The sequence below is a fragment of the Bombus vancouverensis genome, chromosome 1, assembly GCF_051014615.1.
Source record: "Bombus vancouverensis nearcticus chromosome 1, iyBomVanc1_principal, whole genome shotgun sequence".
NCBI lineage: Eukaryota > Metazoa > Arthropoda > Insecta > Hymenoptera > Apidae > Bombus > Bombus vancouverensis.
In genome coordinates, this window is record NC_134911.1 from 17602698 (window position 1) to 17625845 (window position 23148).

At 30.8% G+C, this 23148-nt stretch overlaps 3 protein-coding genes across 6 annotated transcripts; 2 read left to right on the forward strand and 1 right to left on the reverse strand.

The window, feature by feature from the left end:
- Positions 1-984: 984 nt before the first annotated feature.
- On the forward strand, positions 985-6090 carry Achl (La ribonucleoprotein translational regulator Achilles). 2 transcript variants are annotated; one of them, XM_076621812.1, is made up of 5 exons: positions 985-1119; positions 2098-2440; positions 2519-3310; positions 3481-3805; positions 4529-6090. In XM_076621812.1, the coding sequence occupies exons 3-5, from the start codon at positions 2549-2551 to the stop codon at positions 5083-5085; spliced, it is 1644 nt and encodes a 547-aa protein (XP_076477927.1). In that variant the 5' UTR covers positions 985-1119; positions 2098-2440; positions 2519-2548; the 3' UTR covers positions 5086-6090. The 2 variants fall into 2 exon arrangements, with proteins under 2 accessions (XP_076477927.1, XP_033183272.1); XM_033327381.2 differs by lacking the exon at positions 985-1119 and having other exon boundaries at positions 1662-2440.
- Positions 6091-6545: 455 nt separating this feature from the next.
- On the forward strand, positions 6546-15062 carry Rich (guanine nucleotide exchange factor subunit Rich). The gene is made up of 16 exons (XM_033327427.2): positions 6546-7008; positions 7370-7477; positions 7548-7703; positions 7775-8089; positions 8150-8241; positions 8311-8584; positions 8699-8851; positions 8932-9132; positions 9223-9586; positions 9664-9869; positions 9935-10276; positions 10339-10828; positions 10899-11193; positions 11295-11770; positions 11862-12222; positions 12304-15062. Exons 1-16 carry the CDS (start codon positions 6874-6876, stop codon positions 12629-12631), a joined length of 4296 nt encoding a protein of 1431 aa, XP_033183318.1. The 5' UTR covers positions 6546-6873; the 3' UTR covers positions 12632-15062.
- LOC117153409 (uncharacterized) lies at positions 14842-22920 on the reverse strand. Of its 3 annotated transcripts, XM_076621885.1 has the most exons (6): positions 22834-22920; positions 22641-22751; positions 20601-20760; positions 18341-18465; positions 15980-16081; positions 14842-15740 (listed from the first exon to the last, which is right to left on the reverse strand). In XM_076621885.1, the coding sequence occupies exons 2-6, from the start codon at positions 22696-22698 to the stop codon at positions 15652-15654; spliced, it is 534 nt and encodes a 177-aa protein (XP_076478000.1). In that variant the 5' UTR covers positions 22699-22751; positions 22834-22920; the 3' UTR covers positions 14842-15651. The 3 variants fall into 3 exon arrangements, with proteins under 3 accessions (XP_076478000.1, XP_033183322.1, XP_076477995.1); XM_033327431.2 differs by having other exon boundaries at positions 15980-16078; positions 22641-22893; XM_076621880.1 differs by having other exon boundaries at positions 22641-22891.
- Positions 22921-23148: the final 228 nt, after the last annotated feature.

Genomic DNA, 23148 nt, shown 5'->3' on the forward strand with positions numbered 1-23148 from the left:
GTGATTCATCGGTATCAATTTGACTATTATTACAGATACGTATAAATTGTCATGAAATAAATTTATTTTTGTATGTTTTCATTGTTATAAACGTAACCTTGATACATATAATTTTAAATAGACAATAAATGTCTTAATAATACGCTGAATCCTACTACGATAAATTATTGATATGATAATATTTTCTGTGTAATTATCCCTTAATTACATTTTTCATAATTTTAAAATCAATCGTTTTACACCTCTGGTCTTGTTAAACATCGACACAAGAACCACTAACAGACTCATATTTGTGTAAAATAAATTTACCACAGAATCAAATACATTGGAAGATTTCCTCAAATGTTAGACATCAAATACTAAATATTAAATTATCATACTAAATTATCCTTAAATTGTCGTTTAAAATAGAGAATTAAGCCAATAAAATGAAACGATTTCTTTACGAGTGTTAAAGTTTGTGCATGTTCGATACATTCTATTTTACAACATTTACAGGCATGCTTTCATTCAAATCGAACTTTTTTTATTAATATCGGTAAAAATGCGAATTCGCATAGAAATCCACAGTTTAGATATGATACGCTAATAAATTTAATTGAGTTTTTCTGTGCGTAGGTATTAATCTTAAGCGAGATTAAGAAGTTTTATATACGACAGGTGGTATACTGAAATAGACAAAGAGGCGGTAAGACGAAGATATAGAATGAACCCTTTCGATTCGACAACGATAACCTACGTATATCTTTGTCCTTCCTCGCCACAGGTATAGCCATACATGGTACCAGCCGCACTTGACCTATATCTTATTATGCTGGCAGCGTCCGGATGCAATGCGAAGCGTTTGTGAATAAGCCCGCCGGGTCTCTTCGAGGTTACCGAGGTTCACCACCACCATAAAGAAGTCCTTCCTTCCTGTAGCAGTCGTCTCGACATCCCGGCTTCCGCGACAGACGCAGACAAGGTCCAAGTAGTCGAGGAGTTCGCGTCGCTCTTCTAGTTTTACGTTTTTCCCAAACGCAGCCCACTGAAAGTAACGATTTTGAATGGAAATCTTTCTTACTCATCGGTGTCAATATTTACTTTTACGTGTAAGATATTGGAACTGTGCTTCTTACGGTAAGTAATTAACAGTAACACTGTTAATTTAACATATTTGGTTGCTAATAATTTGACCGACTAATTGGATCCGTTCGTTTACCATCTCTCTAACCAGGTTCTCTTACTATCAAACCTTTAATTTGCTTTTATGATCAAATGTAATATCAATGTTATCTGTTTCGATGCTTTGGAGCAGCGCGAGATTTTAGGTCAATTTTTAATGATATCTTCAACTTGGAAATTTCGTCTTGCTATCTATCATACTTTTACAGAAACGTGTTAGAGACAAGATTGGAAACAATGTTTGACGTAACTCTTACATGTTATATTACACGTGCAAAGTATTACAGGCCTTGAATAAAGGATAATAATTTTTTATACGTTGCTCATTTCTCCTCTATACGGAACGTTACAACCTTGAATGAAAAGTCGCAATTGACTTTTTCTCGAGCAAAAAGTCCTGACTGAATATAAAAGTATTTACATTTTGTAAATGATTCGATTAAAATAAACATGTATATAAAAGAACAGGCAAACTCGCTCATCAACCCTTCTGGTGTCTATATTTTTATTTTTCCAAGGTTTCGCCAAGTAATTTCTATCTTCCCGGAGCCTCACTCTTGACCGGTATTTAGGAAGGTCACGACCTCAGGGTAGGTTTGTCGCGAGACAAATATTCACGCATGCGCGACCTGTGGGCGAAAGTATTTAAAGAGGTGGACGCGCCTTCGGGAAGGCCACTCTTCCCCGAACTGTCACGAATCGCGCAAGTCCCCCACTTTCCTCCCCTTCCGAGGCGAACGAGCACGCGTTCCCAACGAGAGCGGGAAAATCGGCTCTTTTAGTCTATTTTCTCCCCCTTTTTGTAATCGTCCCTTTAACGCTATCATAGTCTCTCCCCTCCTTTAGAATCGTTTGTCCTCCATACTTTCCCTCTCCAAGAATCGTCAGTGTGCCATCGATTCGTTTAATAGACCCGCTGGTCTGTCTTCGCAGGTTCAATTTGGTATCGGCGAACGTGACAGGAAGGAAGAGATCACCGCCATTGGCCAGACGAATTTTTCTTCGAGGCAAACATCAACGTCTCGAGTTTCGAGTCATGAAAATATAATTCCATCGGAAGCAAATTGATCGTGAACATATTCGATTCTTCGATCTGACTTGGTCGTCTCCGTTTCAACTATCTTCGAGTGTGATCGATCGTAAGAAACGAGCTATCAACGAAATTCGACGAATTTCTATCTCTAATATGAAACGCGTGATGTTCGTTTGACTGTTGGAAGGATCGGTTATCGAAATACGAGATATCGAGATACCGAAGATATTCTCCGAAGGACAGGTTGTAATTCAGTTTCTCTAATGGATTAACTCGACAAATATACAGTATATATAATCAACTGGACTCTTGGATATCCAGGGATTCATCGTCGAGGGTCGAAACGCAAACATGGAAGAGGTGGATGTTCAGCAAGAGTCGAGGGATCAAGTGGGCAACTTGATGTTTTCTCCACCACCGATGAAAAAATCCGACACGAGGGAAAGCATCTCCTCTGTAGACAGCGACGTGAGCCTTTCATTCGATCGAAGAGGCTCCAAAGGAGAAGAGGCCGACTTATCAGACAGTGGAAGTTCTGACAATGAGAAAAAAGTGAACGATGCGATGGAGCAACAGAAGAATTGCGATCCAGATTCGGGAGCAGATTCTTTGGAAGAAAATGTCGTTAGAGATCCAAAGGATCAGAAACAGCCAACATCGACCGAAGTAAGTACAACCACTCAAGACGATTTTGTTCCACCAAGCGACGAATTGGCCGAGAAGATATGCGCGCAAGTGGAATTTTACTTCTCGGACGAAAACATCGTGAAGGATGCTTTTCTCCTGAAACACGTGAAAAGGAATAAGGAAGGATACGTATCTCTGAAGCTTATCTCGAGTTTCAAACGAGTAAAACATCTAAGCAGAGATTGGCGGGTCGTTGGAGCTGCTTTGGCAAAATCAAAGAAACTTCAAGTAAATCCACAGGGTACCAAGCTACGAAGAGTCGATCCTTTGCCACCTTTCGATCAAACCACCCCATCGAGGACGATATTAGCCGCGAGACTCCCGGTAGAGAAGTTGTCGGTCGAATCTGTGGCTGAAATCTTCAGGCCGTGTGGAGAGATCGCTCTCATTAGAGTACTTCGACCTGGGCATCCAGCACCAGCTGAGGTAACATCTTTTTTTATCTTTCGCGCTCCTAATTGTTGGTACGTTGATTTAAAGAGTGGGAAAGAAGAAAATATGATTGAGATAGAAACTTATAAAATTCGTTTTTTTGAAAAGACAGTCTTTGATAATCGTAATTAATAGGAGCAATCGCTTAATCTGTCAATTATCAGGTGCGACAAGCAATCGCCAAAAGGCCAGAATTGGCATCGAGCGAGGAGTGCGCCATGGTCGAGTTCACGGATTCAGCGTCCGCTCGTACCGCCTTACAAATGACCTTGGGCGATGCCAAGGTGTTTGAGCTGCAACAATCCAGCGACAAGAAGAGGAAACAACAACCAGCAAAGAAAAGTGCCCTGACAAGATTGACCAAAGAGGAAGCTTACAACTCCTCGAGTTGCGCCAGCGGATCCGAGACAGAAGATGGAAGAGCCAGACATAAGAAACCCATTCATGGTTACCCAATGTATCACGCTTATCCGGGCCATCCGTTCCAAGGTTTGAAAATTACTTATTTGCTATGCTGTTTCTTGCGATGTAGAAGTTTTCGAGGCTCTCATAATTTGAATTCTTATACCTAATACACATTACTCATATCTTACGATATTCTAAAGAGAGGAAGATAACTTTATAGATATATCCTTTTTGTTCTTAAAGCATTACACAATTACGAAGGAAAAATATTAATTGTATCCAAATTTATTAATAAGAAACTGATCACGAACAGTTACTTAGTTTTAAGCACAGAAAATGATTCATCAAATTCCTGCATCAGCTATCTGCATCATTAGCAAAATGTTTCAGTGCATTCCTTCAAATTTCTTCCATATAAAAAATATATTATTTGAAGTATCGTGCTAACTGTATACAGTGCAATAATTCATTCATTTTCGCTTATTAACAGAAGTCAATGTAAAATAAATCAAACCCTTATTATTATATTTCTGAGCTAAGTAACTCGAATCCTACATATCTTAACACTTTGCTGCAAGTCAGATAAGAGTTAAGCAAAAGTAAAATATTTTAATATTTGATGAACGAATTTACAGTCCTGCTGTCCTATCGCTTATCGATTATTATTTGAGATTGTCTATATTTTGCATAATTTTTTTAATATCATATATATTCGATCGTCAAACAGTTTCACTGCTTAAGGGTTAAAAAAAATTATTCTCTTCCCCTGTATCTTCTAAAACTCACCCTATAACGCTATTGTTGCAGGACCCCCATCACCGGATGCATGGTTATCTCGTCGGTTGTCCGCTTGTTCTGTCTCTGGTTCAGAGAACGGATTCATTCTGCGTCGCTTGTCTTCCTGTTCCGGTTCAGGCTCCGGTTCCGAAACCGGAAGTTTCGGCAGACGTTACTCTGCTTGCTCTTCCGGTTCTGAGACCGGTTACTGTCACCCAGTTTTCCCGCCGAGTTACTATTATCAAGAGAATCGGCGTTTCTCTTGTTGTTCGAGTTCCGGCTCCGAGTGCAGTGGTGTTTGTTATCATTCTAGTCGCCGCGGGTCCGCGGATTACGGGCCATTTTTGAGAAGGTTGTCCGCCTGCAGCCGAGATTCAGCCTTTGACGCAGGTTCCAGGAGGCTGTCTCTATGCTCTTCCGGTTCTGAGCAGGGTAGCTATTGTCGGCCCAGAAGCAACAGTGGTATTGCGTTGACACATCTTCCAGAGAATGTGACGAGAATGCCGTCTGGGCCAGATGGAACGCGTGGATTTGGCCGACCACCCAAAATGAACGCCATGCCACCGCCAATGGAACCCACCTGTTAGACGTCAATTACTCTCGAGAATTTCTATCGTAGATAGACCGTTACATATATTCGTTGTTTCTTGCTCTTTTTTTGAATGACCAGCTCTGTGTTTTTCAATAGATTAAACAAGAGATATATTTACATACACGTATATGTTTTTTAACGACTTTTATACAAGAGATCTCTGGAGTACAATCAGTCGTTTACTTGAAATTAAGTAAAGTAATTGATGATGTACAAATACGTTGGTTAATGTACAAGTGTATTTACCATGGTTTAATGTATTTTGTTAGTTGTATATATATTACTGGATGACGTTATTTGCATTTATAGACGGATTGCATATTTTTCATATATGTATTGTTTTTGATATAGCATTAGAGAGTTTTAACAAAAATTGTCATTTAAAACGATCTACATCTTATATATGTATGACAGATTTAATGCCCTCTTTGAAATTCATAATTCCATTCCATCTTACGAAATGATTTCGAACTCTTATAAAGGCTGCCTATAACCGCCGAAAATGAGTATGTTTAAAGATATTTATGTGAACTCTATTTGTCTGGATTACATATTATATTATTGATAAGAGGTCTGTGTCTAGAGAATATGTAAATAATAGTATTACAACAATAATGTTATTTGTGATAAGCGTCGATTTTACTGTAAGGGTACGTGAAAGTTGTATGAAGCCTTACATAAAAATGTTCGATCTGAGGTTCTGTGATATTGACGAATAATGTACAGACTTCGAACCCGCGAGTAAGTAGAATATACCTGTGTTAGACAGACGCGTTCTTATACTGTTCGTGATACTCAATCAGCAATGCATCTGAATCTGATTATTTAAGAGTATTATAAGAATATTCATGATAAATGTTAATTATGTAAACATTCTAGAACAAATATATTGGTACAACAATTTTTCAGTTGTACCAGTTTTGTATCAGATTTCAATCACTCTATATCGTACTCATATTGAATCTATAAATAAATTAATAATTATTTTATTTGTTCTTAATTTTAGACATTCTTATATATTTAAAAAATGATTTAAAACGTTATTTTTTTAAATATTAGTTTGGAACCAAATTTTGGTAAGTATCGTGCATATAACATACATATATATGTATATACAATATCATATAAATACAAATTAGTAACGGAATAATTAAAACTTTTTACAATAAAACGAGGATCTTTCTATATAATTATTCTTAATTTATGTTGGATTTTAAAAAATTAAATAATTTAACTATTTTCAAATATATATATACTACAAGTATACGCATATTGTATATTTTAATTTATATTGTTTTAAATCATATATTTTCGAATAATTTGATTTGTTATGTGCAAAATATTAATTTTTTTTAAATTAGACATATATATATATGCATATATGTATAGCTAAGTTCACGCCGTTCACTTTTTTTGCTTATATACATTTATGTTAATTATTGTATACAAATCACATGAGAAACACGTATGCGTTCAAATGTGTATCTAAAATAGAGATTACACATAACACAGGGATTGTAAATGAGATGACATCGCCGTTTAGATAAGTAGTGCGAATAATGAGTTTTCATACTTGTAGGCTTTAGGCTACGTGGATGTCAAAAAACTTCACTTCGCTTCGTTACATGAGAAATGAGAAAGCTAGTATGTACGCTTCGTGTAAAATGGTGAGGTTAGAACGTGTTTACTTGTCAGATTCTTCGAGGCAAAGAATGAAACCAAAAGACGACTTAAACATAACAGGAATGTGAACGTAAAAAAGGAACAATCCTAAGGCTAAATCATGTTTTTTCCTATTGGATGGCCACGGGTTCTAAATACTACAGAACCAGAAAAAATAACTGCGGTTGTTTGCAATAGGGATAAAATACTTTTTGCTGTCTTAACGACGGATACTCTTACCATCTGGTATTGTAAGGTATGTATTATAAATGTAATATTGTAATTTTATTATAAATGCCCTAAAAAATAAAATCATAGTCCTCTATAATGCATAATATCGAATATGAAAAACATCTTTCTTTATTTATGAATTGTATTTGTAATAAATAATATTTCTACTTAGCAATTTTATTTCATTTATATTGAAATATTTTGATATAATTGTTGTATAATAGTTTATGTTTATTATAATTTCACTTGTACATATGTTTGTTATTTATATTTCTCATTTATTATGTATGTTCATTGACAATTTCTTCTTAAATAATGTTGTAAAAGACATGTATTACTTTAGTACAACTGTATAATTTATTATAAAATATTAATTTTTCATATAGCCATGTGTGCCCATTGTGTTCATCAGACGAACTACAGATTCTTTAAAGAAACACGGTGACAATATTCTGGTACAATGGAGGCCAGACTCCAGTATGATGGTTATTGCGGTATGAAAAATTGTGTAACAAACTAAATTATATCGCAAAGAAGGATCTTATATTGTTAATTTGTTTTTAGACATCAGACAGTTATCTTTTATTTTATCGTTTGCAAGATACCAGTCCAGAGGGAAGGGGTCTCTACGAACAAAGAGACTCTCCAGTTACGAGCTTAAAAAGGGATAGTGCTGAACTTTTTATTAAAGAAGTTATCCCTTCCTTAGTTTTGACATTTGTAAGTAAATATACAAATATATTTTTCATTCGTAGATTAAATAATTTATAAGAAAAACTTTTTTTATTTAGGAAAAATCAGCTTGGATAGATGGTGGAATCAGTTCTTTAGTTTGCATACGTGATGAGCTTATGGTAGCTACAAAAACAAGTCATGTAATACGTCATAAGTGGGATGGTACAGTAAATCGAGATTATTCTCTTGACCTAAGAAGAATACCATTTAGTGTAGATCAACAAATATCTACTGTAGCTATACCGCTTACTGAAAACAATGTGTTTGTCACCGATATTGAATATTCTCCTTTAGTTGGTGGATTTGCAGTTGTATTAAACACTGGCAAAGCAGCATTTCTCACAGCACAGTCATTAAAATTTGATCCTAATGTATGTCAATTATTGTTGATATATGTAGGTAAATAATTTACAATAGTATTATTTTTTTAGCAAGTACAAGGAATTTGGGCTAGGGATGTTGACGATGCTACCTGTGCAGCTGTAAATCATAAATATCGTCTTATTGCAATTGGAAGACAAAAGTATGCTCTCTTTACAAATTTTTATCTTTTAAAATCAATTTGTGTAATTTATAATGTATATTTTATTAGTTCTGAGGGTGTAGTGTACTATGTTGATGAAACCACAGGAAGTTTAGAAATGTCACATACATTAAGTCTATCCTCAAAAGATTATCCAGGAAGACCAGGCCGTGTAAGATGTTTAAGGTGGACTCCTGATAGTTGTGCCATTGCACTAGCTTGGGAAGGTGGCGGCCTAGCAATATGGAGTACATTTGGAGCTCTGCTACTTTGTAGTTTAAAATGGGATTATGGTTTAAGAGTAGACTTAACACATGATAATCCTTTACATATCCACACAATGGTTAGTGAATTAACTACTATATATATATGATTTTATAATATTAGTTCTTGGTATTATTTAGATACATTTTATTTAGTTTGATTTTATATATATATATATATATATATATATTAGGAATGGTCTGCCGAAGGCTATCAGCTTTGGATGTTAAGAGAGTCTCCAACTCCTTCTTTGGTTGAAGAAAATGGAATTGAGGAAGCTAATTTAAAATGTTCTTTAATACAGTTAGATTTTGTAAAAAGTCCTCTAACTATTAATCCTTGTATGGTACATATTCAAAACACGTATTTCCATAATTTCTATCTTTTATTAGTAACATTGATGAATAACAATGAATTTTTATATAGGGTCATCATGGACATTTATATTTACAAGGCGAAGATAGATTATATTTAAATCTTGGTGGTGGAGTTTCCACAAATATTTCAACTTTTCATATTGGTAGTGAAATTCCTAATGATTCCATAACACAGACACTTGCAGGTTGTAAGCAATGGCTAGTTGTTCCTATTCCTATTGCATACAGTGGTGCCAATTGGCCAATAAGGGTATTTAGTTCCACATGTTATGTGTAGATTGCCAAAATTTTTATACAGTGACACACTATGTATATATTATTAAATGTATATTTTTTGTAGTATACTGCTATTGATAATGAAGGTATGAGTATAGCTGTAGCTGGACGCACAGGGCTAGCTCATTATTCTTTACCTTCACGTAAATGGAAACTTTTTGGTAATGAAACACAAGAGCGAGATTTTATTGTAACAGGAGGGTTATTATGGCATCGAGGTTTCTTGATAGCCAGTAGTTATTCAATATTAGATGATAAAGACGAAGTTAGAATATATCCACGTGATACACGTTTGGATAATAATTACGTTAGAACTGTTAGAATGCCATCACAGGTATTACTGCTCAATACATTAAAAGACAGGCTCTTAACGTTTTGTGCTAATGCACAAATTAGCATTTATGACATGGTAATAGAAAGCAATAGTGGTAAGTAAGAATAAACGAGGGAAAATAACATTATGAATTACAGGTAAGGAAATTGTTTTAAAACGTTATTGTTTTAGATGCAGGAAGTATAGAATTAACGAGATTGCAAACTGTAGATATCAGTGGACTTTGTGTTCATCCTGCTTGTGTTGTAAGTGCCACTTTAACCACTATACGTGCAGAAACTGCTGGCAGTCATCCACATCCTGAAAGTCTTCTGTTGAACGTATCTGGGCGTCTTCTTATGGTTCAACGGGAACACTGTACTGATACTCCAGAAGTTGTATGTGAATAATATTTCTGTACTTAATATAAAGGATTTTTTTCTAATTTTATTATATTTTACAGCTATTTACGTGTAGTGCTCCAACAGTATTAGCTTCTTATGTAGAAAATGTTTGGGTACCATGGAGATCAAGAAGAGATAAACCTCATTTAACAGAAGCTCTATGGTTATTTTGCGGTGCTCATGGCATGCGTGTTTGGCTTCCATTATTCCCAAGAAATCATCAAGAAAAAACGCATACTTTTATGAGCAAGAGAATAATGTTACCTTTCCATTTACGTATTTATCCATTGGCTATATTATTTGAGGATGCCATTTTATTGGGTGCGGAAAACGACACAGTACTTTTTACTTCGGATACTAACTCCCCATTTTCGTTGCCATTTAGTCTATTAGAACTTACAGTAAGTATAATATCATTGGAATGCTTCCTTCTAGTTAAAAATTGTTGCCATTTTAATTGTAGAGTCAAGTCTATCTCCATCAAATATTGCGACAACTTATTCACCGCAATTTAGGATATCATGCTTGGGAGATTGCTCGTTCGTGCTCTGGACTGCCATACTTTCCACATTCATTAGAGCTTTTACTTCATGAGGTACTGGAAGAAGAAGCAACTAGTAAAGAACCAATCCCAGATGCTCAACTGCCTTCTGTGGTGGAATTCATCCGTGAATTTCCAGGAGTATGGGCTAGAGCAGTTGTACAATGCGCTAGAAAGACTGAAATAGCACTATGGCCTTATTTATTTTCTGTTGCTGGGCCACCTAAGAAATTATTGCAAGATTGTTTACAACGTCAACAACTTGATACTGCTGCTAGCTATTTAATAATTTTACAAAACCTAGAACCTTCAATCGTTAGTCGGCAACATGCTACTTTATTATTGGACGCTGCTCTGGAACAAGGAAGATGGGAGCTGTCAAAAGATCTTGTTCGCTTCCTTAGAGCGATTGGTAACATAAAAAATTTGTTGTACTTATACCGCTTCTATTATTTTTATATGTTTGTTTTTCTTTTTATAAGATCCAAACGACGTGGAATCACCAAGAACATCTTGGGGCGGAACATCAAAATTAGGCGGACCTCCTCAAACTCCGCCACTCTCACCTCATGAAGATGACTTATCTTTAGTATTAGGAACTATGCAAGTTTCAAGAAGTCGAAGTTACAGTACTACTATAACGCCTAAAGTACAATCTGATTCAGTAGCCAAAGATATAGCTCCTTCTTCAATGCTTGAAAAGACTAGAAACGTCGTTATGAGACGAAAAAAGTCTGTACCTACAAGCACTCCTAAAACTGAAAAGGCTGATAGCAAGTATGTTTTAATTATTGAAATTAAATTCTAAAATAGATTTTGATCAAAGCTGTTAAAATATGCACAATATGTACTAAAATAAAGTGTTTATTACTTTTTAGAGAAGGTTCAGCCGAAGAATTTTTCATTGACGTAATCCTACAACGTCATGCCCGTCGATTACTTTCAGCAAAGCGGCTCGCAGATTTAGGCAGATTTGCTGCACGATTAGATTTTCATTTAGTTACATGGTTTGCCAGAGAACGCGATAGAGCAGCGAAAATAGATGATTACGTTGTAACGTTAAAAGCAGTGCATGAAGATTTTTCATTTGCTTATCCCGTGCTATCTCTTCCAACTTTACAAAAGTTTCGAAGATCTAGCCTTACCTCTCTACGTTCTATAAGATCGGTTAGTCTAGAAAGTCCAGAAGATGAACAACCGTTAAATTCTAGTTTTGTTGTTGATTTGCCTGATAGTGGTTATACTAGTTTACCAAGTGGAAGACCACCTTATACTACATTAATATCTCCTGTTGCAAGTTTAGAAACACAATTTCCTGCCACTGAAACTAAGTTAACAGCTAACATGTTACATGGTATTTGCATCATCTTATTACATAAATTTAATCAAAATTTAAAATCATTATTTTAAATTAAGTAAAAATAAATTTTGTTTCCGTTTTATAGATGCTAATAGCGTTCTTAGTGATAGCAGTACTATTTGGAGAGATGATACTGAATCAATTGTTGGAACTGGAGTAGGAACAGTATGTTGGGTTTCAGCAGATCCGGTAGAACAAACGGAAGTTCATAACGCTTCACTTTGTGCACCTATAAGTCGTGCAGAAGTGCAACTTAGATATCTTTTACAATTATTTTTGGAAGGTGGTTGCTTAGGATGGGCTGCAGTATTAGCAACTGTTTTACGTGATGCACCTGCTATGGCTAGAACTATCAGAGCAGCACATGCTCCTATGCAAACATTTGATTCTGTAATTAATTTAAGAGATGGTCTTCTTACATTAACGAAATGGTCTCATTCTGAATGGTATGTATTATATCAACAACATGTGTGTTTAAAACAAAAGTAGTTTAAAAAATTATAGAAAAAATTAAATTTGCATTTCAGTTTAGGATATAAACCTTTCATGTCCGGTATCCAAGGTCAGATTTCTTTGCTAAACAGACTAATTGTAACAAAACAACAACAAGAACAAGAGCAAATACCAGAGAGTCCTTCTCCTAGTCCAGCTCCATCAGCAAGTAGTAATCAACGAGGAACTTTATCTCGATCTCGCCATTCATCTATTAGTCATACTTCAGCAACTGCTCCGTTAGATGAAGACCGATCACATGAATTATCGCTAAAAGTGGAAGATGTAAATTTTCGAGGTAGTTATAGTAATCTCAATAATATGGAAAATGCTACTTCACAATCTACATGTGTGATCTCCTAGAGCAAAGGTGTCTTCTTTAAAACTCAAATGTATTGTGTTACACATATATTCTAGCATTGGTAAGTAGATACAAAGATTTTCCAGAATTTTTCAGCTTTCTATGGAATGTGGTTAAATATGATAAGAATTTGAAATAAGAATTTGTCAGATTACTTTTTTGTACTAAGATTTTTCTTAAAATAATGTATAATATAAATACAATGAGCATTAAACCCCAAAATTTAACCAGTAAATTATACGTGCATTATACAAAAAAAGAACTTTAACAACTTTCGTCGTAATTAATTAACTATTGTATGATAATTATGTATACAATATCTCCGAAAATTTTAATATGTAAGAAAAGAGGTTACAGAGTTAATATTTGTCATTTTGTAAACATTTTTATGTCTGTAAATATGTTACTAATATCATCGAAAAAAGTACTGTTGAAATATTTTTAGGGCTATTCTAGTAACATTTAATAAGAAACAATAGAGTTCGGAGATACAGCAAAATATGACTGATACTATTTCTTCCTTTCTTCGTAGACAATATACAGAAATAATAAATATTTATATGAATGTAATTGATGTTAGTAGATTGTAGATTTAGATATGAGACAAACGAAAATAATGGACTCTAATATTTTATACATTGGAACATTACACTGACTGAATTGTGACTATATCGTGAAAAAATAATTTGCACTAATTCAATCTATTTCAATATAAGTTACCAATATAAATTACATACTTAGTTATAAAGTTATAAAATCTAATACTGACAAAATATAATTTTATTTGAGCGATAGTTGATAAAATAACATGGCCGTCCTATGATCTAAATTTCTTTCATACAGGTAGAAAATTGAATTTTGTGTGATGAAATTAACTATGTAACTATGTAAATTTAATGTCAATAACTGCATGATAGATATTGCTATAGACATTGATTTTTTATTAAGAGCTAATATGTTGGATGATAGAAGATAAAATGATCATTATTTAAAGAGTTGTAATCGTATAACATAAATTTTTTAGTTTATAATAATAGTTAATGACAAATATTTCTGTTTAAAAAAATTATAGGTTATATAATTTTACTAGTAATATGTCAAAATTATTTGTATGCTTAAAGGGAACACTAATACTCGTAAAATGGATTTTATAAGAATGAGATAGACGCATTTATGTTGTATAAACAATTTTTGAAATTATAATTTGTAATATTTTATTTGGAAGTAGAAGTTTTAATAGTGTAGATTAAAAATATAAAAGTAATACCATTAAAAGCTATAACTGAATGTCTTGCTAAACAGTGGAAGCAAACTAATATGCAAGGTTACTTTATGTTTTACTTATGATGAAAAGAGACTCAATGTTTTATTTATACTACATATGGCTAATATTTACTAAAATTATTAATTTTTTAATCTTATTTATATTTGCTAAGTTTTATTTTTGAATCTGGAAAATATTAATTTTATGTATTAGTTTCGAAATTTTAGCGTCGAGGAGAATAGGTTACTATATACAGTCAAAAACAATAATCAAAATTATTTATAAGTATTTATAAATTTAATTAATATGGGGAAATGGTCAATTGATAAAGAAAACTTATATTTAAACTCGAATACAATAGTTCCCTTGTTTCACAGTTTCTACATGTAATACAAATATATTTAATACTGCTTTTTTTATATATAGAAGTAAATACATTAAGTTAATAACCAAAATGTGCGATTCTCTTTTAATTAGACACTAGTCACTAATAAATCTCAATTTCTATGGATTTAGCAATGAATATTCGATTTTACCTTATATTAAAAAATTATCTTACATAATTTGTAGAAAGAAAAACTGTGAAACATTAATACATAGTAAGTTATTTATATACATAATATATAAATAAACAAATATATATATACATATTGTAACATAGATATTCAGAAATATATATTTTCCCATAAGTCATGTGGTTTCTTTTTAGCTTACCAATATAAGAATTAATTTTTATATGTATTTCAAAATGATAAAATGTTAATATAAAATACAAGTAACACGTACAATATACATATGTATATGATGCTTTATAATATATAAACTATGTAAATATATAATATATAATTTTCAAGAATTGTAGGACGAATATAATCGTATTGTACGAAAACATTATATTATTTACAATTATATATTTTAGAAACAAAGGAAGTGATTTTAAACACGAAATAAATAATCGAACGTTTTATTTTCAAATTATACATTGTGATAATAGTGTCTATAATTAACTAAACATAGTAGTACACTTTAACATATATTTTTTAATATTTAGATATTTGTAATTATATAGCGAGTAATATTTTAAAAAATCTAAATTAGAATTCAATGGTAATATATAAAGATAATCAATAAGATATACTTATAAATAATACGTAAAAAAATATCAGAAACTTCTATAAAAATGTGAATCCAAATACATACAATATTTTTATGTTTTATATCAGTTTAAAGGTATCTATAATATTTCAAATTCATTTGAGCTTTAATAATACATTGTTCATATTAATTCAGTATATTAATTTCCTTATAAATTGACTATTTGGAGTGTAGTTATGTAACTATTAGTAGTCTTTTAGATATAAAAAAAATATTAGTTTCATAGAGTTGATATGGCACCGAATTCATTTTGTTGATAAATGGCTACGTATAAATAAAATGTTCATAATTTATTGAATTGTCCATTTGGACACAATCTTGTAAAATCGTCCAAAAGGTCGCATATCCTAAATAAATACTGATCTTGATATTTCCTGCGTTCAACTGAAATATCGCAGTAATTTAAATGTAATAATTGTACGAGTACCCCATTTCTTAGCTCTTTAGGATTAAGGAAGATTAGTGAAAACTCGGAACTTCACTGCGTCTTTAGTGTCTTGGAAGGGGAAGACGAGTAACACTTGCAAACGAAAAATCATGTTACAAGCATCCGTTTCGAAAATACACGGTTTGTGATGGGACTTCCTCAAACATTATTCGACGTTACTGTTGCGTTGAAGACATATAATTTGGATTATAAGGTGCTTGTTTTTCATAAATAACTTCAGAATAAATCGGTGGTTGTGATATTCCTAGAAAGAGGCAATTTAAATTTTATAACAGTAAAAGAATAGATAAATTTATATATTCTTGTAAAACACAATACTAATTAATATTTAATACTGAATAAAATAAATATTAAAAAGTTCATCTTTAGTTTTCGTAAATTGTATCTAAAATAAGTTAATTAAAATTTTTATGCAAAAATATATATATAGATACTATCGCTACTTTTTTTAATTTATTTAAAATTATTTTATTTAATAATCACCTGTGGAATTCGTAGGATACGCAGTGTTTATATAGTGTGGAGTTGGTTGTGGAATACTCGTGGGTGATTGAATTACATGTACCATACTAGGTACGTGTACTTCTGGAACAAAATTCCCGTAAAGTAAATTCAATTCTGGAGAATATTTTATTTATAGAGACAGTAGACGAATATTTGAATTCAACAAATATGTGTCAATTTTTGTTTCTACTTTATCACTTGTATGTGAAATGCTTAAATAAATTGTTTAAAAAAACATATATTTTGAAAAACTTTCATTATCTACAAGTCTTTATTTAATTTTTTTATGAACAATTATACTTTTCGCGATTGATATAAGAAAATCATACTGCAATTTTCATATTCATCGTATAAAAGTAAAATTATATATTATTCTGTAGTAAAAGATATTTCATTTTTCGAATTTTCTACAAATTATGCATTCCAAACCAACAACGAAGCTTCGAAAACGATTTCAGAAAAGATGACGAGAGAAAAATATTCCAAGTAATTGAAGTATTGTTAATAATACTGTTTATCTTATCTTGCATTAATATTTTTTTAAAGCTTATCTCTCAACATGTTTTATGGAAACAGATTTAAAAATAAATTAATATTTACATTTTATTTTTATATTAACGGTAATCGTTAGACAATTTAGGTGACCTATATTTTACAATACATACCTTAGTAACATGGTTGTTTTGAAATATTATACTTTAACATTCTTAATGTGACAGTGGGAAGAAAATGTTTGCTCACATTGAAAGATCACAAAGATATTTATTATATAATGTTACAATAAAAAGCACTTATCTATATGTTAGTTATATATCATAAGTTTACATTTTTCTACAAAATTCAATAGCTTTCTGTCATTAGTCATTGAAGTACATATAAACAAAAAATGGGTCACAAGTATTATCACAATACTTTGTGTATGTCAGTATAAAATTGCGTATAAAAATATATATTATGTATTAAGAATGGAAGTCAACTGTTTCGCTGTGTAATCTGGCAAAAGTAAAATCTTGCAATTTGCAAATATATGGATAAACTTTATACTTCCATAACGGTTTCAATACGGTATTTAACAAGTAAATATGTACTATATTTCAGTGCATATATCTATAAGATCGAATTTTTAAAATAAATACAAAATATAATAAACATCGTTATACGTGTATTAGTTTTCATTAAATAAACACGACTCGCGCCTGTTTATTTAATTTTACAAACGCCTTATATTATTGATATATTTGTTACATAACATAGATATAAAAAAAAGCAAAAAAATATCACATCTTTTGTATAAAAAAAAAGCTAATCATGGAATGTTTGATCACCTTTTGATTACCTAAAAATTCAAGGTCGTAGAATTTTTTTGGCATGCAAAGAGTTCAAGGCAAACGCGTGAAAGTCTTACCAACATAATTGTTATTCATAACGTTGAATAAGTATATGTAGTTGTTATACTTGACAATGTAGTAATATTAAGCGCATTATATTGTCAAGTAATAAATAATTTTCTGACATTGTTTCTAACAATGTAAGCTGAACACTGTGATTTGTCATTAGGATATTTCTAGAATCGTTTCTTCAACAAAACCGTATCATATTGCAATTAAAGTACTGTTCCTGAAGTACTTAGCGTTACATAGTTTTCAAAATCGCATCTACGTATACGTTAAAAAATGTTATAAGCACATAAGTTCAATGCGTTAAGAATATACAAATAGAAAGCGAAGTCAAAATATTTAAAAAACATATGTAGTTCGATATATACTTATAGGAAATATTATATGTAATGTCAGGAGATTGGAAGATGTGATGAAATGGATTCAGATCATAGGTGGCCCTAAAAATAATTACAGGACGAAATTAGCTATTACTTTCCCTGCAAATCTATTTTATAAGTAAATAAACTGTCTTTCTTTTTTAATATTCGTTTTGACTGTCTCTACAAATAAGTATTTAATACGAATTAAAAATTAGGTAATAGATTAGTTATTTAATTAAATAATATTATTTATATGTACATGTTTAAGAAGCAATATAAAAAAGAAATAAAATCAATAAATTAATATTTTCATGAGATATGATATATTATAAAAATTGAGTATATAAAATAATATAAAAAGTGGTCTATATATTACATATATGGTAATAGTAATATTTTCAACTACTTTAATTAAATATCTGTTTAGTTGCAAATGCTTAGACCAATTTTTATATCATAAAAAGAAGAATAGTAAAAAGGAAAAATAACAAAAATTAAATTGACGATTGTTATGAAAATTTTTGTCTAATGATATAGAATAATATTTTTAAAACGCGAATATTATACAAAAAGATTCTTACTTCCATAAACTGTTCCTCGATGACGTCTGCGATACCATGGGCAGCAACTACAGCATAGGCATGATATGCAGAATACTGTTATTGTAAACAGAACGGCTAATATGGTAACCGCTATCAGCACTATCCTATAAAGAATTCATGAAACAAAATCAAGCAAAGTTAAATCATTTTATGTATATAATGTATTGTAATGGACACTTTAAATTATTGCACTATTATTTAATTTTAATATTATTTCAACCGTTTTAGTAACAATTTATTTAATACATATATTAAAACACTAATAGATGTGTTACAGAGGCACTATTTTACAGAAAACATGAGCATTTTTTTAATATAAATATTATCACGTATAGATGTTGTTATGAACTAACGTATATGAATTAAGTTAAATTAATAAAATGCAAAGACATTTGCACTTGATTTGATAAACCTGTAATAATAAATTATTTAAATGCAGAAGTGTGGAAGAAGCTAACAGATACTGGTTGAAGGAAGAACATAGTGTTATAATAAAGAGTTTAGAACATTGGGTGGATAAATGCAGAGTAATGGAGGGCAGAAGCGTGAGACTGGAAAAAATAGTGGAGGGACCGAGTTACAAAGAAATAATAGAATGATTAGGATATCTAGAAGATAAGAAGGGGGAGACACGAGGGGACAGGAATGAGGGATCCAAAGATAGGTAATAGTAATAATAGTAATAGAAAGAGCAATATATTGTAATAGAATAGGTAGTTATAAACCTGAAGATATTTTTGATATTTTTGCTTTAGTAACAAATTTACTATAATGGATTAAGTTTGAGTTAAGTCTGGGTGAAGTTCATATACCGATATGATTATATTGTATATATATATGCGTTTGTCTGGAATGCGTTTATACGTCTCACGTTTTAATTTGTAAATATACAGAAAGATAAGAAATGAACTGAACTTAGCTATGCTAAAGCATACATGTATGCATATATGTATGTATTACATGCTATAGTAAGATGTGCTATAATGAACGAATGCTACAATGAACAATTGTTATAACTAATATCAGACTGCTATAGCATAGCATACAAAGATGTTACAACGAATGCGAAGAAATATCTGCTCAATGTAATTCGCTTCACCGACTTTTTCATCCCGCCTTCGTTACGATGGTAAAGACCATGATATTGACGATGCGAATCTGTTTAAACTTTCCTTTCTCTCGTTTAGTAATATCTATCGCATAGAAGATGAACTAAACAGTATAAGCAATATTACAAACTAACGTGGTGTAAGATGAACAAGTATCGTATGTCATAGTCAACGGACGAGATCTGTTTTTGGAAAGATAACGTAGGTAAAGGAAAGCTGGTAAACATGATTGTCTCATCAATTTCTAATAAATAAATAAATTTCATATTATTTTTATCACTTATTTTTTAATTTATGTTATATTTTTCCGCTGTTTAAACTGTTGTACTAATGATAACTTTGCTCTTAACTGTGAGCCTGAGATGAATCACTCCTAAGTACATATTTTTCAATATATACTTCAACGAATATGGTTGCAGAACCAATTCGTTCGTTTTAGCTTACCTCGCTGCTATTGAATAAATGATAAATTTTTTTTCAAGCGGCTATCATATCTATAAGTGGAAGTAAAAGTTGAATAGGTGGTCAGAATAATGTGTGCCGTCATCAATATCATTATTAAAATATCAGTTCAATTTCAAGTTATCAGAATGAACTATATTTCCTCTGCGCTTTACATTGTATGGTGTGTAACTCAACTAAATGGGATCATTTAAATATCTGTCTTATTTATATCTATTGTCGTGTGAGAAAACTCCTCAGACAACATAAACACAAGAATATCGTTTCGCATTTTTCCTTGTCTTTCATACACTCAATTTAACAAAATTAAAGTCAAGATATTTGTTGAAGTAATTGTTTTTCGACAAACAGATTAATATTTTTATTATTTATTAATAATATTAATATATTTATTTTTAAATATATGGTTCCATTAAAAAAAAAACAATGATGACCTTGAAATTTCATTTAAAAATGTCACCATTACCATTACATGTGTCCGACTAAACAGTATATTTTTGACTTGCCGAGTTTTTTCATACCATCATTAGTAACGGATATTTAGATGTTGCTATTTAAATGTAGCATTAATTAATTGGCGATTTTATGCACAAACAACACATAACAAAAGCATAAACAAAATTACAAAAAGACTACATAAACAAAAATATTAATGTAAATTATTTTACCATGACGATTGAAAACCAAATTCCATAGCATCACAGCAATAAATTTTTTCACTAGAAATATCATAGCAACAATAAGATTTTTCCATAGGATCAAGCAATCCTGGGCATGAATTGATTGCTCGTGATATGAAGTTTTTGTTCCCGAACGTGCACTCCATTCCTAAAACAATTAATTTCGTTTGGGGACATTAATAAATATACATACACACGTATATATATATTTTATATACGTATATAATGTATGAATAAATAATAACTAAAATATTATCGAGTATGCTAGAATTTATACAAAAAAACGTAATTAAATGATATTGAAAAATTATGAGAAAATATTAATTATTATATTTTTTGTTGGAACGTTCTTTTTATGCTAAATATTGTTTAAGATAATTACATATATACCATTTTAAATACTCTACTGTATGCATTATTTACATACTCGACGCAGTTTTTAATATCATTATTTGTGTATTCTATGTTTAATTTTAGTTAAATAGAAAACATTCCTAATTCCTATAAATACTTTCATTTAATATATATATATATATTGTTATTAATTCATCATATAATTAAAGAATTATACATCTATTCCTTATTTATAATCACAGAAATTATACGTAACTACATGATAAAAATTTCAGTTGATTAAATTAATTATAGTCAATTTAATAACTTCATTTTATATATACATAAAATATGTAGATAAATGAAATAGCTGTCGTTGATAGCGTCAGCTTCCGGTCTTATATTTCAACGATTCAGATAAACCAAACTTTCAAATTAAAATGAGAAGATAAAGGATGATGTCGACTAAGTAAAAAATATGAAACTATAATTCGAGTGTATGCTTCATACAAATCGATGATCGTGATCGCTGTTATTATAAATTGTAAAATTATAAATTGATTTTCAAATTATTTATCGAATTAAAAGAAAATTGAAAGAAAAAAGATTGCTGCAATATTCTAGGAATAACCATTAGATTATTAAAATCATTAAAAAAGGCTATAAACTTATTTTTTATTAAGTTTGTCGATATATTACGTACTTATGCAATTCCTTCAAATTGTTTTAACAATACAATTTTACGTAATTTTAATACAAACCCACTTATTTTGATGATAAAATTAAAATATATACAAACAATGTTTATTAAGATGGCATTAATGAAAAGATAACTTACTAATGTTGATTAGTTAATAGCAATGTAAGCTATATTTTTAAACAATGATACTTCTTATTCTAAAATCGAAAGTAGTTAAAAAATGTTTACTTATAATAGATTACAGCCTAATCAATTTTTATGAACGTCCATCAGAGAATCTTAAGTTACCCACAAAATTCTAAATTTTTTATATTTTTATATGACTATTTTTTCCTCTTTGAATATCATTATAATAACAAACAGAGATGTTGAACGATATGGTTAATTATTCACAGAGGTAACTGCATATGTATTAATGTACGAATGTTGATCTTACATAAAACTATATAAAATAAGTAATTGAGAAATAATAAAATGTAATTAGGTTTGCTAATTATTTAATACTATATAATCGAAGAAAGAATTGAAATATTTGTCAAAATATATGAAGAAAAAACCATTCAAATAATACTCATAAAAACGTAAAATGAACAATATTAATATTTTTATACAACATATAATACAGAAAAATTTTTCATTTCTTATAATATTTGATGCTTACAATCTATAGATGATACATAGATCTATACACTAATCTATGCTGTTACATATTAAATATAAATCTTTTAAAATCAATAATGTATTTCTTTCTCCGAAAACAGCTACGAAAGGTTGTAAGTATAAAAAATGTATTTGCTGACGATATCCATTATTATCTAATCTAGATTTCAGATGGATTACACCAAATTTGAGTGCAATACTCTGGATTTCTAATAGTTAATAATCATAATGAATCAGTTATTGTCGTACGTATCTAATTTTACCAGATTACTTTTATGTTGATACCATCCTGTTACTAGAAGAACAAATTCAGTATTCCGAAGTCTCACACTTACCATAAGATAACCCCGCGTTGATGCAAATAAGCAGCAATAAAGTAGTAACACGCGACATTTTAAGCAACTTGAATTTCAAATCACAGAATTATGGCTTCAACAAGATTAACCCTAAAAATAATACACTGAGATTGAGGTACCTGTTAACTATACAATTAATAAACAAACGTAATGTATAAACTCTTCTGCCTACTATGTAACGGAATGCTGCAAGTTGCAGACTGTTAAATATAGTGTCGAATGTTGGTATGACTCAAAAGATGTCAGCTTCATCCCTTGCGTCAGTCGAATATTGCCGAAGAAAGCCGACCATTTAATCACGCTTTAAGCGGTAACTTTGATTTGTTACTAGTCATAAAGTACTTGTTTGAATACTAAATTATATTAACATTATGTGTATATTAAGTTATATTTGAATTTAGATTATGATTTAATTTTGTAAGTTAAACGAAGTACATTTCTTATTTTACATATATATTAATCCTTTTTATTATATATATAGTTTTAC